This window comes from Lissotriton helveticus, chromosome 12 (assembly GCF_964261635.1).
Source record: "Lissotriton helveticus chromosome 12, aLisHel1.1, whole genome shotgun sequence".
Lineage (NCBI taxonomy): Eukaryota > Metazoa > Chordata > Amphibia > Caudata > Salamandridae > Lissotriton > Lissotriton helveticus.
Window position 1 is genome coordinate 804,092,351 of NC_136073.1, and position 17,434 is coordinate 804,109,784.

A 17,434-nucleotide genomic window follows, 5' to 3' on the forward strand; every position below is an offset into this window, starting at 1 on the left:
GAGGAACATGGATAGCACCCTTACACTGAAGCTTTGTGGTACATGTTGACTTTTGCTGTTGATCTGCATAATTTGCCACATAGGGCGAAACGTATATGGTTGCTATAGGGTAGGTGGTGTGTTCAGCTGATTGTGGGGTATAACTTCTTACTACAATCTAGCCAGTTTTCTGTTTTTCCCTACTTGCTCTATCATGACTGAGAACATGTGAAAGGTCATTGGTATTATTAATGCCCACTATTATTCATGATAAAACCAAAAAGTTGGTTGGGGGGGGGGGGGGGAGTTTGTAGATGTTTGAGGTACATACATTTTTTTTCCTCTTTAGTAGATCCATGGCTTGCAGTTCTTCAGTCATGATACGGTAAGTGTAGATAAGTAAAAGACATACATAACCTTGTAAAAATAACCCTCATTTTATGCTGCTTTCTCCATTCAAGCATCAACTTCATTTTGAATTGAATATGTGGATTTGGTGTGCAGAGGGTTATAGGAATAAACTGGAATCAATTTTCCATATTGTTTAGCACCATTGGCTGAGGGGTTTGAAAGTGTGTGTATTTGCGGCGGAAAAAGGTGTGACTGTGAAAAAGGTTTCTGACCATTTCTTACTGCAACAAGACCTGGTGGAACTGAGAGGAAACTGGTCATCTGCATTTTGTGTCTGAGGAAAGGGAATGCAAATGTTGAGGTTCTGTGCTTTCTCATTGTCCCTTAAGAAAGGGGATCGGTTTCCCTTTCTATGTCGCGTTCATTTCTGCTGCTTTGTGCTACCTTTGTAGCCCTTACGAAATAAATAAAATGACACAAATCTGTACTACTTTGCTGTGCAGAGGATTTTGTTTTTAAACATTGTTCTTTTGGTTGCCTCTCATAGTCAGCTATTTTTCTCTAATAACTCCAGGATGAGGATGGACTGCGGCTGTGCCTTTGGTCAGATGATGTCGACCAACACTCTTTGCAAATTTAATAAATGAGTGATATCTGGACCGCTTCCTTCAGAATGAGTTAAGTGAGAAAACAACATGATTGTCTCACCCTTCGTAAGGTGAATGAATCTAGGCTGCTTCCTTTTGTGACTGAGCCATGGCACCTCTTTGATGTGTGAATTCTGGGAAACCCTACAATTTGGTAGTTAATCAATTGAATGAATGAGACCCTCCAACCTGTGTGTTAATCAAGTTCTCCATCTGTGCTTAGCAAACCTGGTCTCCTTTTTGTGCATGAATGCGACCTCGCCCCCCAAACTTTTAGCAAATAAGAAACTCTACCAATAGCAAACTGCATCTGTTGAAAGCAAAAGTGGCCATTCTTATGATGCGTAAATGACTAATGCTCCTCATTAACTCAGTGACAACCTCGAGTCTATATTTGGACACTCTCTTGTGAATCGGGCATTCCCAAGTGTGACGCTTCCTCTTGTGTGAGTCCGAGACGTGCGTTCCTGTAGTAAATAATGGATCACCCCATGACATGAGACCACAGCTATTTGTGATAGACAAGGCAACGGCAGCTGCATGTAACCATGTTCTTCACACAGCATACAGTAATATGTGCTCTTGTAAACATTGAGTTGCTTGTAAACATCACATCACACAAGACAGCACAGTTATCCTTGGTGCGAAGAAGCCAAGCTTTGTACTTAGAGCTGCCATTTTATCTCTTAGGCATTTACACCAGTGTCTGCGTGAATACCAGGTCCACACCCATTCTCCCAAAATTCACCAGGACGTCTGCTAACGTGACTTCCATGCCCGTCTGGCCCTGTGTGACCGCGCCATGCCACTCCAGTCCCCATATGAGTCCCCTATGCCCATGCAACTTGCAATGTGAATGCACCAGGCACTTATTTCTCTGTAGCGGTCTGCCCCCAGTTTGTTACCAATGTTTTGTTGTGGTGCTAAGCTTTCAAATGTCCGCTTGACAGAAACTCCTAACCACAGTGTTCGGAGAAGACCGAAGCATATACAATCTGCGCCTTTGGATTCTCATTACCTACCACATACAAATACAACACTGAGGTAAGGCAGCCCTGGCGTGAGCATGTACTCTGGAGAACAACTGACATGTAATGTGGCCTACTGCTTGTAGGCAACTCTTTGCGGTCAGTATGTTAGGCTTGGAAACGAGGGCCCTTGTTGGCAAATGCACCCATTTGCAGTATGCCGATGGGTAAATACAACCATATAATGGAGGGTAAAGCTAATAGTGTGCTAGGGCAGGGTGTCTCCGACATAGGTGAAAGAAGCTCAGGTCCACGCCGTATGTTAAGGATAACTACTTTGTAGTTAAATTCCATTTATAGTCACTGTGCTTAAATTTAATTCAATGAAAATCTGGCACGGATCAGGCCTTCCTAGATCTATGTTGAATAAACCTCTGCTGGAATGTAACTGGTCAATTTTCACGGGTAGCCTGAGGCCCTACTGCAAGCTAACGTTTACTCTAGGCTCACATGTGAATTTCTTCTATTAGCTGAAGTTTCATTGGTTGAAGGCCTTGTGTCCCTTGCCTGATTGGTAAACACCAAAAAATGGCAAGTGCTGATTTCCACTTTTCCTTTAGGCCAATAGGAATGTTTTGTGCAAGCCCTGCTATGTGCAGAGATATTATCTCACTGAACTGATTTAACCTCTTCTGCTCTGGTCTAACATTAAACGTCCATTCAGCGGCATTCTGTGCGGCATCAAAGTGATGATATTTTTTGTTTTGTATTAGATTAGGTAAGAGCCCCCACACCTCAATGTCTCAGAGGGGCTCTCCTTCGCATTGGTGCCATAGCAATTTGCTGGGCTCAGCCCAGGCGGTAGTCCAGAGTGTCCTTCTCCATGTAGTCTGTCCAGGTAGAGGAGGGCATGCTGCGATACGGGTCCAGCAGAATCCGGAAGCAGCGGACGATCAAGAGCACTAAGAAGATGAAGAGAAAGAAGACGAAAACGAAGGCCGCTTTCTGCTCCAGGGTCAAGGAAGTGACGTGCAGCACCGCCCCCGGCGTTGACAAAGTGGTGCTGAGGCGGTCTCCCGTCATGGCAGCTACTTGGGGTGTGTCTCCCAGATGGACGCGCGTGCCCCTGGAAATGCAAAGTGTCATTAGTAATGCAAAATAAAATGGAGACCAAGGCTTTCAGTAGAATGAGAAGCAAAGGGACCAGAAAGTGTCCTAAAACAATAATCATTTGAGGGTGTGGCCCCAGAGCAGGGGAGCGGCTTATGCAAGTATGTGGGTGGTGGATACTTGTAATCTGTCTAAAAATTAACAACTAAATAGAACCTTGTTACGCTGATAGCTTAGCTGAATAGTGTAAAGGAAAATATTTATGTACAACATATACCTATAGACAACTAAAATCACCATTGCCGAAAAAGCACTGCAACACCTCATCAGGGGTAGCAAGCGCTATATAAATGCAAACCTTTTTACCTCTTCTACCCCTTCACTATCCTTCTCAATCCAAATAACTGACTAACATATCCACCACTCCAATTACTTTCTTATTTTCACTATACCAATTCACCACTATTCCTTTAAGGGTTCCTGAGTAGCATGCTACTCTCCGAAAAAGCGATTGGACGCCTCGTCATGGGTAGTAAGCGCTATATTAATGCAATTTATATATATATATATATATATATATATATATATATATATATATACATTCAATGGAAAAATTAGGTTACAGTAAGGTTACAAAAAACACTGAAATTCACAGTTCTAGTTTACTGAGCTAACTATAACGTGTGCCCCCACCATGCTCTGCTTAGGACCTCACATAGCAGATCAATCATGATGTGTTCAATGACATCACTGTTGACATTGCCGAAGAATTGCTGACGTGTCTCGATGATTACCCACAAGAGATTTGCTATCTGTAAAACCTTTGTTACAGGGCGAAGGTTGTACGTAGTAGGTGCTGCCTCCTGAAGGGTCTCGAGTGTCTGAAGAGACTGGCCTCTGCATGAAAAGGTGTGTATAGGGGGTGAACACTGTGCAGCAGGTAGTTCTTCTCACATGTGTGCTTGACTGCCCACAAAAGGTCAGCTATGAAAAGCAGTTCACTAGGCAAAGGTTTATTTGCAGCACAGGCGTGCCCACTTGTGTCTGGATGACTGCGCACATACGTTTGGCCATCCACACAGTGTTCGGGACAGTATGAACCATGTGTGTATGAGGACTTGGGTTCACTAAAGAGCTTGTGTGTTAATGGCATTTTATGGTATTCATGATTCTGAGCCATTTAGTATTTAATTTCATATCTGAAATCCTGCACTGATTTATAGGGTTATTTGAATAGAAATTGGTGCACTGGAACTGCAATGGGACGACAACGTTAATAAAAACATAAAAAATTATTTTTTACCCCATAGGCTCTGGCTTCACCCCATAAGGCTATAGGGGTCATATGCAAAGGAGCAGGTGACTGTAGGACATTGTTTGGCATTCTGGGCTGGCCTAGGAGATCCTCGGCCACTGCGGCAATGGCCGAGCTTCATTGGCTCCCTATGAAACAGCGAGTTGCTTTTAAATCCCTCTGTCTTGTTTTTAAAGCTTTGCATGGAGTCGGGCCCGGCCCCCTGCAATCTATGTTTGACTGGTACATTCCAACCAGAGCCCTCCGATCTACAACGGCCTGTCTTGTCAATGTACCGAGATTTAAAAAAGTCAGGACAGGAGGAAGATCTTTCAGGGTTGCAGCAGCTAAACTTTGCAATAGCTTGCCTTTGGATGTCCGTCAAACAAGTGAACTTCTCCCTTTTAGGAAACTGGTCAAAACTTGGCTGTTTCCAAAATGTTAACTGCTGATTATTCAACTGTTGTCTCCCAGTGCATCTTTCTTAGGAGTTATCTCAGCGCCAGGATACCTGTAAGGTGATAGCTGCGCTATATAAATGTTTTAAATAAATAAATAAATAAATTGATCTTTTTGCATTTGTCACCCCGAGTTGAATGAGTATGCCCAGACTTGGGTCCTGTGCTCTCCATGCCACTGGAGTCAAGGTATCCTGGCTGATGAGGGCTGAAAGCCAGAAACCGGTCCTAGGATGCTTGTTTCCAGTCCAGGGAGGACGTGGCCTGGCTGTTCGGGCTGGACTGTTCACTTTGGGCGCAGGGTCAAGACTGATTTGCATATGGCTGGGTCCAAACTGGAATGGCATTGTGATAGCAAAACAACAATGGATTTAGGCCCAGATCTTTGTACTGGGGTGAGACCACCGACTCTCCCCTGCAGCCCCGCTGTGCTCTGCGTCGCCTAGCAGCCCCACCTTTGCAGGATTCAAGACTACCCTGATCTGGTCTTTTTTCATTTTTTCGCACTGTGCCTCTTAATTGCTTTATATTGTGCCTCACTGTTGGTTGATTTCTTGTATTGTGCCTAACTGTTGTTTAGTTTCTTTTTTCACTGCGTTTCCCCCCCATTTGCCCCACGCTCTGTGCCTTTTTATTGCTTTATATTGTGCCTTACTGTTAGTTAATTTCTTGTATTGTGCCACAGTTCTTTGGTTTCTTTTTTTCACTTTTCCCTGCGTTTTCCCCCAGTTTGCCCCACGTTCCCATCGCAGCAATGTCCCGTGACCCCTCCCCCGACCACCCCGCTCCCAGATGCACGTCCCTCCCCCCTCCCCTACATAATGGCGGCCACTGTGCCGATACGACTCCGCAGCACTACAAGCACTCAACCCTGGAAGACACACCAACTGAGAAATATCCTCGCCCATCACCACCCATTGACAGTTCTCGCGCATACTCTGCTGCAGATCCTTCACCGTCTACAAAACCACCCCTACCGCCGAAGGCCCGCATGCTGCACGCACCGCCAAAACCCTAACTTACATTCTCCTCAACGTGCGCTCCCTCCACCGACACGCCGTAGAAATCTGGGACTTGATTGACATCCTGTCATCCAACGTCACTTTCTTCACAGAAACTTGGACCAACGCCACCTCCAGCCCGACATCACCATTGCCATCCCCGAAGGCTACAAGATCCAGAGAAAGGACGGGCCAGCGCCCAGGAGGAGGACTCGCCATCGCACACAAGACCCCCCTCCGACTCTCCACATCCAGCACGAGTGACCCCCACTCCAACACTGAACACCTCCACTTCCAGATCGAGACCAGCCCCAAGACCACCCTACGGGGCCCACCCTACGTCTACAGACCACCGGGACCCCTGCCCGAACTAGGACGGACCATCACGCCTCCTTCAGGTCCGACATCTTCCCAGTCAACCAAAAAATGGGAGAGGGGGGGGAGAAGGAAGGGAAGGGACCTCTCTAATGAAAGGTTGCGCCTAACTCAACCATGAATATGAGGGAGGAAAACACTCTGTTTAATTACGCTCACACACCCTAGTGGTGTCTTGCTTCATCATCGGATCACCCCGACTCCTAAACGTCGAGGTGGGCTTGACCACAGTGTTGGGAGCTCTTTTGATAAATGAAGACCAGGGGGATTAAAGATTAAAAAACCTCAGGCAGATCCCTGGTTTCCCCTTTTTCTTGGATCTGTCTGGGTTATAAAAAGATCTTAAAAACGTGTCTGTAGGAGTATTCTGGTTCTAAGACTAGTGCCGACATGTTTCAGTTGGGGGAGGCCGTGTAGGTCCTGGACTTTCTTCAGTGCAATGGGAACCCCCTCTGGGAATTATAAGGAAGGGGAGTCCCTGTCCTATCAATGAAGCGAGGGCAGAGTAGCTGCTCCTCGTGTGTATACAACAGATCACTTATCTGTGACCCTCCATCCATCTTGGGGAGGCTGGTTGTATCAGACAGGTCTGGTAGAATACTGTGGGTGGTCTTCAATTAAAGATCTCGCCCTGCTTCTTATACCTGATAGGTACTGGTCCTCGGCTTGTGCCACAATGGACCATAATACTCCTACAGACCCGTTTTAAGATCATATTCATGGTTGAGTTAGGTGCAACCTTTCATTAGAGACTTCCCTTCCTTCTCCCCCCCCCCCCCCCCCCCCCCATTTTTTGGGTATAGTTGGATAACCAGCACCATTGACCACGAGCTGGTCGATTGGAGTATTTTCTGTGATTTAAATTCTGCCTAGGGAGGACATACTCCAACTGCGAATCCTCTCAACCCCTTCAGGTATGGGGAGATTCCACAAACAACAAACAGTTTTTTTGGGGTTCAAGGGAAATATTTAAAGACCAGAGCACAGTTATACTCCCCACACAAGTATTAAAGAACAACAAATAACTGTGGGTCTAAAAAGTGAGCTCGAGACATGCTAAATAGTGCTGGCTATGTGTCTGCTACTACAAGAACGATAGAAGACAGACTGGACAGTTAACCACTGTGAAAAATGTCCATCAGTTACGCGATTTTAGGCACCCAGTACATCATTTGGTCTACTCCACAGTAGTATCACCACCACTCTATCTCCATAGATGTATATTGGGGATACAGAGTGATGGGTGGATGTCTGGAAAATGAGATTTAATCGTAACTTTGAGCAGTGCACAAAAAATGAGTGTGAAAAGAATATATAAGTGTAAAATTGGATGGTGCATGCAATTATTACTTTATTCTGGAGTCAAGCACCTCCAAGTTTAAAAACAATAGTGCAAAAAAGTCAGGTGGTTCAAGCAAATACCTTCTGACTGGGCTATCTGGTCATCCATCTTGGGGAGGCTGGTTGTATCAGACAGGTCTGGTAGAATACTGTGGGTGGTCTTCAATTAAAGATCTCGCCCTGCTTCTTATACCTGATAGGTACTGGTCCTCGGCTTGTGCCACAATGGACCATAATACTCCTACAGACCCGTTTTAAGATCATATTCATGGTTAGGTGCAACCTTTCATTAGAGACTTCCCTTCCTTCTTCCCCCCCCCCCCATTTTTTGGGTATAGTTGGATAACCAGCACCATTGACCACGAGCTGGTCGATTGGAGTATTTTCTGTGATTTAAATTCTGCCTAGGGAGGACATACTCCAACTGCGAATCCTCTCAACCCCTTCAGGTATGGGGAGATTCCCCCAACTCCTTATTGTGTATGGAGATTAAACCCCTCCTCAAGAAACCAATGGCCGACCCAACGGACCTGAAAAACTTCCGGCCTTTATTTCTCTCCCTTTCGCTGCCAAAGTCACCGAGAGACTCGTAAACACCCAACTGACCACCTTCATCGAAGAGAACTCCATCCTGGATGCCTCCCAGTTTGGATTCCGCAGCAACGACAGCACCGAGACCGTCCTCCTCGACGCAACTGACGACATCGGCATTCTACTTGACCAGGGACACACCGCGGCCCTCATCCATCTGGACCACTCTGCAGCCTTCAACACTGTTTCACATCGCACACTCGCAGCCAGACAAGGAACCGCCCTCAAATATATACACTCCTTCCTCTCCGGCCGAACCCAGAGGATCAGACTCCCTCCCTTCCTCTCCGGACCCACCAATATCATCTGCGGAGTACCCCAAGGATCATTGCTCAGCCCCACTCTCTTCAACATCTACCTTGCCACCCGCGCCACCTTCGTCAGACAGCATGGGCTCAGAATTGTATCCTACACCGACGACACCCAGCTCATCCTCTCACTCACGAAGAAGCGCGAAGACACCAGACTCTGTTTCCAGGAAGGAATGAAGAACATGACAACCTGGATGAGAGACAGCTGTTTGAAGTTCATCTCTGAGAAGACCGAGGTCCCCATCCTCGGACCCTGCACCTCTGCCTGAACCAATACATGGTGGCCCGCCGCCCTCTGGAGCCCACCCACCCTCACAGACCACGCACAAAACTTCAGCATCATCCTCTACTCCTCCCTCTCAATGTACCGCCAGATCAACGCCATCACATCCACCAGTTTCAACTGCCTACGCACCCTCGGCCAGATTTTCAAATGGATCCCCCTGACTCCAGATGAAACCGTGACCCACGCACTCATAACCAGCAGACTGGACTACGGCAACGCCCAATAAGCTGGTATCAACAGAACCTTCTACACAAACTCCAAAACATTCAGAACTCTGCAGTCAGACTCATGCTTGAGTCACCACGTCACGAACACATGACCCAACACCTATGAGACCTCCACTGGCTTCCCGTCGAGAAGAGGGTCACCTACATACTCCTCACCCACGCCTACAAATTACTCAACAACATTGGACCCAAATACCTCAACGAAAGATTATCTTTCCACGCGCCCAAGAGGAACCTCCGATCCTCCGTCCTCACCATGGCAGAGGTCCCCCGCATCCGCAGAGACAGAACAGGCGGAAGAGCCTTCTCCCACATCGCAGCCAAGACCTGGAATGAGCTACCTGTGAACATCAGACGCTCCCTGACCCTGCACACGCTCAGGAAGGACCTCAAACCCTGGCTCTTTAATTGATCTGGAGCTGCCCCCCGCAGATTGAGAACCTCTCGGGTGAGTAGCACGCTATATATAACCCTGATTGATTGATTGAATTATGACATTGTTCTGCATTCTGTCCATCAAGTGTTCTTTTTGCATTTGTCACCACGAATGGGTATGCCCAGACGTGGGTCCCATGCTCTCCATGCCACTGGAGTCAAGCTATCCTGGCTGATGAGAGCTGGAAGCCCGAAACCGGTCCTAGCATGCTTGTTTCCAGTCCAGGAAGGACCTGGCCGCTCAGGCTGGACTGTTCCCATTGGGCGCAGGGTCAAGACTGATTTGCATATGGCAGGGTCCAAACTGGAATGGCATGGTGAGCAAAAAAGCGATGGATTTAGGCCCAGATCTCTGTACTGAGGTGAAAGTATGACATTGTTCTGCGTTCTGTCCATCAATTGTTCTTTTTTTCATTTCTCACTGAGTGGGCCGCTCTAGCAGGAGCAAGTATATAATCCAGTCTGGAAAAAACTTTGAGTACCCGAGCAATAAGAATAATCCCTCGCTCCCGGACGTGTGTGATGCCAGAGGTCAACCAATCCTAAAGTTCTCTGCAAAGAAAGCCAGGGGTGTCTCCTTCGCAGCTACCTTGACTGAGCTGGAGCGGTCCAGAGAAGGGTCAAGAACATTGTTGAGATAGTCTCCTACAACATGTAGAGATGTGTTTGTTCCAGGAGTATACCCGCCACCTTGTCAATAGTGCATTTTTGGAGTCTAGGTGGGCATATACTGTGATAAAGATGATATTTCTACGTCCCCATTGACCCTACACTGCAGCCTATGTTCAATTCAGGTCTAGCCATGTTTTTTCTATGCGAAAAGGTGGTGTTCTACTAGTCAGTATGGCTACCCCCTGGGCACCTGAGGTAAAACCTGTATGTGCCAGTATAACATAGGCTTCCCTACCCAGAAGGATCAGTTAGTACCCCTCAAGTGTGTTTCCTGAAGGAACACCACATCTGCTTTCAATCTCCTGAGGTAGGCGGCCACCAGCCCTCGTTTGATTTTGCTCCCCAGCCCATTAACGTTCCATGTCAGAACAGAATAGGAAGAGTCATCCTGGTCTCCCGGCTCTCCCATTTGTGTGTCTCAACTGAGTTTGTAATCCAGTTTCCATCTCGAGTATGTCTGTGTCCATATGTTGCTAACGTGTCTGCCATGCGTCTACACTTGGTCCCTTTGTCCCCAACAGAAAAACAATAACCGCATCCCCACCTCCCCCCACCCTTCAACACCGCCCACCTCCCCTTGCATCAACTGGACAACTGTGGTGCAGGTCGAACCACCATTGGAACTGACCAAGGGTGTCCCTCAGGGCTCATGTTTGAGCCCTACATTATTTTACATCAACATTGTCCCCTTGGACAACCTCCTCAGGGCCTGCGGCTTCCTGCCCACTTCTTATGCTGCTGACACCCAGCTTCTCTTCTCCTTTAACACATCTTCCTCATTGGCTAGGTACACCTTTGCAGAGGGAATGACTGCCTTTGCCCTTTGGATGAAAAACAATTTTCTCCAACTCAACGCAAGAAAGATAGAGATTATGCTTTTTGGGGATGCAACTCTTCTGTGGTCCCCGGATTGGTGTCCGGCAGCCCTCGGCACCCCTCCTGGCCCTAAAGACCTAGTTAAAAACGTGGGCATTCGCCTTGATTGTGCCTTAACATTAAAGGAGCGCGCTACCCACACTGCGGGCACCTGCTTTTATGTGTTGGGCTTGCTTCAATGAGGCTTCCCCCTTTTGCCAGATCATACCCGTAAAACTCTCATTCAGACCATGGTTATGAGCAGTCTCGACTACTGTAATGCTCTCCTGGTCTTTGCGAATGAGTCATCCCTCAGCAGGTTGCAGGTGGTCCAGAACACCGCTGCGCGACTCCTCACGAATGCTCCATTCAAAACCCCTTCCCTTTCTCCACTGGCTCCCTATCCGCAAGCGTGTGTAATTCAAAGTCTGCTGTATTGTCAATAAAGACCTGCATAACAAAGGCCCTCTCTACATTTCTAGGAAACTTAAGCCTTATGCTCCCTCTAGGACCCTCAGGTCAGGAAGCAAATCTCTTCTCTTAGTTCCCAGGGTTAGGAAAATGAGACTAGACTACCTCGCTCCCCTGTATTGGAACCAGCTTCCCATACACCTGAGACAATGCCTTGACAATTCACGCTTCAGGAAACAACTTAAGACCACCTTGTTTTAAAATTTCGTCAGCTGGCATAGCAGCTCCATTCAAAGTGCATAGATACCTCTTCGGGGGTGATTCAGGCGCTATACAAAACCCATAAATAAATAAAATAAATAGAGGGATCTGTAGCCCACCCTCTCATGACCTATTCACCCACCCTACTAAAACTATAGCCCAACTATGATCATAGGATTGATCAACTCTCAAATGAAACTCACATGCGAGGGCCAGCAATGCGAGGAAAGATATGAAGGGAATAAAGAAAGGGAAAGAGTGAAGGAAGTAAAAGGAGGGGAAGGGGGAGAAGCAGAAAAGACGGCATGGAAGGAAAAGGATGAAAGAGTATGGACAAGCTGTGCACTTAGTGAGTACTCTTTGAAAGGAATAAAAAACAAGCATTTACAATGCAACGGTCTCGCCTTTGCAAAAGTTAGAGCTATTGGCATTGTAAATGACAACATTTTTATTTGTGTTGGTTTTGAAAACAGATAAATAAATGGCATTGTCATTTACAATGCCAATAGCTCTAACTTTTGCAAAGGTGAGACCGTTTCATTGTAAATGCTTGTTATTTTGTGTTTTCTGTACAAATTAAGCTGCAATGGGTATTTTTCCACATTTATTTGACCGATAAATATATATTCGCATTTGACTCTCCAAATGGTTTTAGCAGTATACAGTGCAATAGCATTATCTGAAAACACTTGCATGTTAAATAGCATAAATAACAGTAGAGCTGCAATTAATTAGGAAACCTATTGTCTTTTTTCATCTCCCCTACCTCGCAATCTGTACACCTACTGACCAGGTACTCATGATTGACAGTAGAAAAAAAATACAAATTAGACCTATTTTCTGTATTTTTCTGTGTTTAAAAATAAATACAGACAGGAAAAAATGGTTTTCTGTCTGTGTTTATCTGTAAAAATCAGTAAAAACTGAAGAGTGTAAGCCCTAAATATAAATTACAGAAGGTCTGTTAAAGTGTTATGTCTTCTGTATGTACAAAGAAGCAATATATTGTGCTTTTACTAGTGGTACAGTGTCGGAAAATAATAGCAACATTAAAAAAAGAGGGCAATAGTAGAATTAATTGATGTAATAGCAATATTATGTGTTGAAGGAGTTCTGACATCTTTTACACCCAGTGCCATTGCACCTGCTGCACCACTCAAATCATGCCCCCAGTGCCTGCAAGATAACTGCCTGTTTAATAGTCAAATATAGCAAAATGTGGTGTTTAGAGGAGTAATGACTACTTTTGACCCTGGTGCCACTGCACCTGCTGCACCATTCAAATCATGACCCTATTGCCAGTAAGGTAGCTGCACTTGTGACTGCCTGTTTAGTAGTAAAATGTTGCAATATTTGGTGTTTAGAGGGGTTCCTTGAGCGTTGAGCCCCGGTGTCACTGCAGCTGATGCACCATTGACATCATGACCATAGGGCCTGTGAGGTAACTGCACTTGTGACTGCTTATTTAGTAGTTAAATATAGCAATATTTAGTGTTTAGAGGAGTTCTGACTACTTTTGGCTCCAGTGCCACTGCACCTGCAGCACCATTGAAATCATGGATCTAGTGCCTGCTACATAACTACACTTGTGAGTGCCTGTTTAGTAGTAAAATATAGCAATATTCTGCATTTAGTGGGATACCTAGAGCTTTTGGCCCCAGTGCTACTGCACCTGCTGCACCAATCAAATCAAGCCCATTTTAACTGCAAGATAACTGCAATGTTGTCTGCCTGTGTAGAAGTAAAAGAAAGCATTATTAGGTGTTTAGAGGAGTTATGACAACTTTTGGGACTGGCGCCACTGCACTATTCAAATCATGACCCTGTTCCCTGCAAGGTAACTGCACTAACGACTGCCTGTTTAGTAGTAAAATATAGCAATATTAGGTGTTTGGTGGGTTGCCTAGAGCTTTTGGTCCTGGTGCTACTGCACCTGCTGCACTATTGAAATCATCACCCTAGTGCTTGCAAACTAAATGCACTTATGACTGCCTGTTTAGTTGTAAAATATAGCAATATTAGGTGTTTACAGGAGTTCTGACAACTTTTGGGCTCAGTGCCACGGCACCTGGTGCACCATTCAAATAAACGTTGCCTGTAAGATAACTGCACTTGTAACTGCCTGTTTAGTTGTCAAATCTAGCAATATTGTGTGTTTGGTGGAGTTATGACAACTTTTGGTCCCTGTGTCACTGCACCTCCTGCACTATTTGAATCAACCCACTTTCAACTGCAATTGTGACTGTCGGTTTAGGAGTAAAATATAGCAATATTAGGTGTTTAGAAGCACCACATCAGAATGGTTTCGAGAGCGGTGTGCCCTCAAGCCATGACTTTAGATGACATCCAGAAGGCAGCTGAGCTTGACCCAGTGTATACCAGGACCCAACGAGCTTTACAAAGTGGGTCATGGAGAGAGTTTCTCTGACAGTCAAACGACTGGTCCTTAGAGAATAAGGATGAACTAACCAAGATGTGGAGAGAAAGGAACAAACTGCCACGGAATAAGGTATCCTCCTGAGGGGTTCCCACCTAGTGGTTCCCTAGACACTTCGGCAACAGGCCACCCAGCTCACACATGGTGGACATCAAGGCACCACCAAGATGAAGTCCCGGATGCTGGAGAAGGTGTGGTTCCCGGAACTGGAGGTAATGGTAGAAGAGCTGGTGCGTAAGTGCCCGGCCTGTGAGCTAACCAGCGTGCCGGAGCGCCCAGCTCCAGTATTGACGGAAGAACCCTGCACCAATCCGTGGTTGAAGCGGAGTATAGACTTTGGGAGCTTCCTAGTACATGCCTATTCCAAGTACCCGATTGTGGAGGTTATTCCGTCGACCGCGTTCGTACATGTGGCACCCATCCTGAAGAAAGTATTTGCAACATTTGGCCTCCCAGCCGAGATCAAGAGTGACAATGGGCCCCCATTTCATGGAGAGGAGTTTGTGGAGTTTCTTACTCAGCAAGGAATCCACCACCACTGAATCACCCCGCAGTGGCCCCAGATAAACGGCGATGTTGAACGGTTCATGCGCACGCTGAACAAAACACTGTGCATCGCCCTCGTCAAACAAGCCGACCTGAACCAGAGCCTACATCTGTTTCTCCGGGAGTACAGGAGCACTCCCCACTGCACAACGTTACAGTCCCCTTGGGCGATGATGTTCAATGGAGCCCGGAGAGACCTACTTCCTGCGTGTCTGGGTTGGAAACCTCCACCTCATGACTCCCGAGGCACACAAGAAAGGAGGAAACTAAGAAATGACCGAGCTAGCACGCACCGCCAGGCTGTACAATGACCGCTCCAACCCAGTGTGACGGTGCTTATCAAGAATCGACACCCAGGTGGGAAGTTCAAAACCACCCGTGAACCAGGGACCTGGACAGTCGTGGCCAAAAGAGGCACTATGGTAATGGCCCAACGAGGGACGTAGGAAGTCTCCCGGAATATCTCCTGGTTCAAGGAATTTCGTTAACCCCATCGGACCTATCTCGGAGTCCCCTCCTGAGTTTGCATGGAACTCTGACCACCATCCAGGCAGAGAACAGGAGGAGGGCGCATGCCCCGAGGAGTCAGAAGAACCGCCATCAGACCCACACAGTTTCAGATCGAACCCTCAGCCAATCTCCCGGCGTCAGGACTTTGTGCACTAACTGATTAAGACAATCTTCAAGGACTAACTTGGGAAGGGATGTAACAGGTCAGCAGTCCTGTTGTCCGGTGATGTAATTGGATACTGGTGTAGCACCTCGTCCGTGGGCCAGGCGTGGCTCACGGGAGATAATAAAAGGGAAGGAACCGCATGTTGTTCTGATGTGTGCATGTGCCATCATCACCTGTATCTAAATGCTTTATTCCAGCCACGATAAGATGTCATTCAAAGAGTGAAACCTTAGGAAGTAAAATGTCACACATAAACACATTCCAGGTATTGAAATACATAATGTAATTGAAAACTTGGTAGCTATAAATTGGACATGGCCAGGTGGAACCCCTGATTTGCTACGCAGGAGGAAGAACAGTTTTTTTCCAGCGTTTTTTGGGGACTTTTCCTTGTACACAATTATTATTATTTTTTTTTTTACACATTTCCGTGTACACAATGACCATAGATTCATCACTGATAGGGGCTTACTCCCAGCTGAGGACCATGATCTCGCCCCACTAGCAGGCTCAGCTGTAGCCATGATGGGGCGGAGCAGAAGGCGGGCACAAGGCGTGTCCCCCACCAAGGCAAGGGCAGAGCTAGAGAGAGGCGGAATTGTCCCTGTTGCCTTCGCACAGTCGAGAGAGTGAGAAACGAGCGGACATGGAAGCAGACGGCGGAGCTGAGCCAGGTGTGTGTGACCCAGCAGGGCGGGGTGTGCACGGCGGTGCACCCCAGTTCCTAGGTGCACTTTAATACTTTGTCGGAGGTTTGGGCTCTGCTTTTCACTTGCTAGACTCTGGTGGGTTGGCGGTGTCTAGAGTCATGTGCTCAAAGGGGTTTGGCACCTCTCCCACTGGGGTCCTGGGAGAGTCCCTTCCTCGCCCCTCACTGCCCCTGGTGACAGGCTGCTCCATTTACAAATCACTCCAGATTCATCCACATTCGGGGCATAGAGCCTAGCTGGGCTCATCCCTCATTAAAGTTTTTTTTTAATCTGTTACATTCGTATTTTTACAAAAACGAATCGCGGAGTATAAAGCAGTATAGGTGTCCTTCTCTGCCTCCCTTGCAGTATCCCCGAACCTAGAAAAGGTATTAAATCCACCCGCAGCATCGCTCTCTGTGTTAGGTTACCGCCCCACAGGCTACTTTTCATCCACTGACAGGTTTAGGGCGAGGTAAAACCTCTGCTCCTCTTGTCGACACAAGTTTTCTGAAGGTCAAGACACACGCTTAAAAAATAGTTTTTCAACGCGTGGTTCGTCCCAATACTGTTATGTTTATTTTCACATGCACCTTTGATAACTTCTTTAGTCATAAATGTAGTGCATTGTACCGTACATCTAGTGGCACTGCCAAAAGCATAAAAGAGGAACAGGAACTCTTAAAGAAAATTAACAAGCGCTCGGGATGATGTCAACTTTCCGCTTTTAGAGCCGTCCTTTTCAGACTGGCTTGGCCTGACTTACTGGTGGTGTAAAAGGTAACTTATTTCTTTATGGGGCCATCTGGACCCATAAAGAAGATAAGAAACCGTTTGCCAGCAGGAAGTCAAATAACCCAGTCTGAAAAGGACGGGGCTTAGAGAGAAAGAAGAACGTCACTAGGACCTCTTCTCCAGTGTCTGGCCACCGTTTAGGACGCCAGCCAATGGAGAAGAGGGGCAGGGCTTAACCTCGCTAGTGAACAATCCTCTATCTCATTAAGTCCCGCCAGCTCGACTGCGCATGTGCGCAGTCTTTCGCAGGCCGAGACCTAAAAAGGAAAGGGGTGAGAGGTGAACGCTATTCAGTCTCATGCAGCATCCGCTGGGCCTGTGTTTCCAGTCAGCGAGCAGCAACCCATATGCGCTGCAACTCTTGTCTGGTGTAGGGGGATCCCAGCGAGGGCCCCTCCATGTTGTGAATTGCTGCCAATATTGGGTGGCCGTCATCCAAATCCGAGGAGATCTCCGGTGTGTTCAAGTCGTTTTTGTGGTCATTGTGTGTCGTCTTCCGTCCTCGGTTTTCATGGAGTGACCCAATTGAGATAGTCTACTCGCAGTAGGCAGGGGTGTCTTCCGCAGCCTCATATGGGGCATGTCGACTCTGACGTTTTCCACGCTGAGGGGTCATCCAGATGTTTCTCTCTCCACTCTGCTGCGGTGGCTTACTTCAGGCATTTTTGGGGCTTATGATTAAGGCCTCTCCTCTATCCAGGTCCATCCCTCCTCTGGT

General features: G+C 46.9%; 1 protein-coding gene across 1 annotated transcript in view; it reads right to left on the reverse strand.

Annotated features, from left to right (window-relative positions):
• Positions 1-397: 397 nt before the first annotated feature.
• LOC144797746 (cortexin-3-like) overlaps positions 398-17,434 on the reverse strand; it is a 93,503-nt gene continuing 76,466 nt past the window's right edge. The window contains exon 2 of the mRNA XM_078668490.1: positions 398-3,071. Within this exon, the coding sequence (XP_078524616.1) occupies positions 2,795-3,028 (234 nt within the window). The 5' untranslated portion in view covers positions 3,029-3,071 and the 3' untranslated portion in view covers positions 398-2,794. The remainder of the gene's footprint in view (positions 3,072-17,434) is intronic.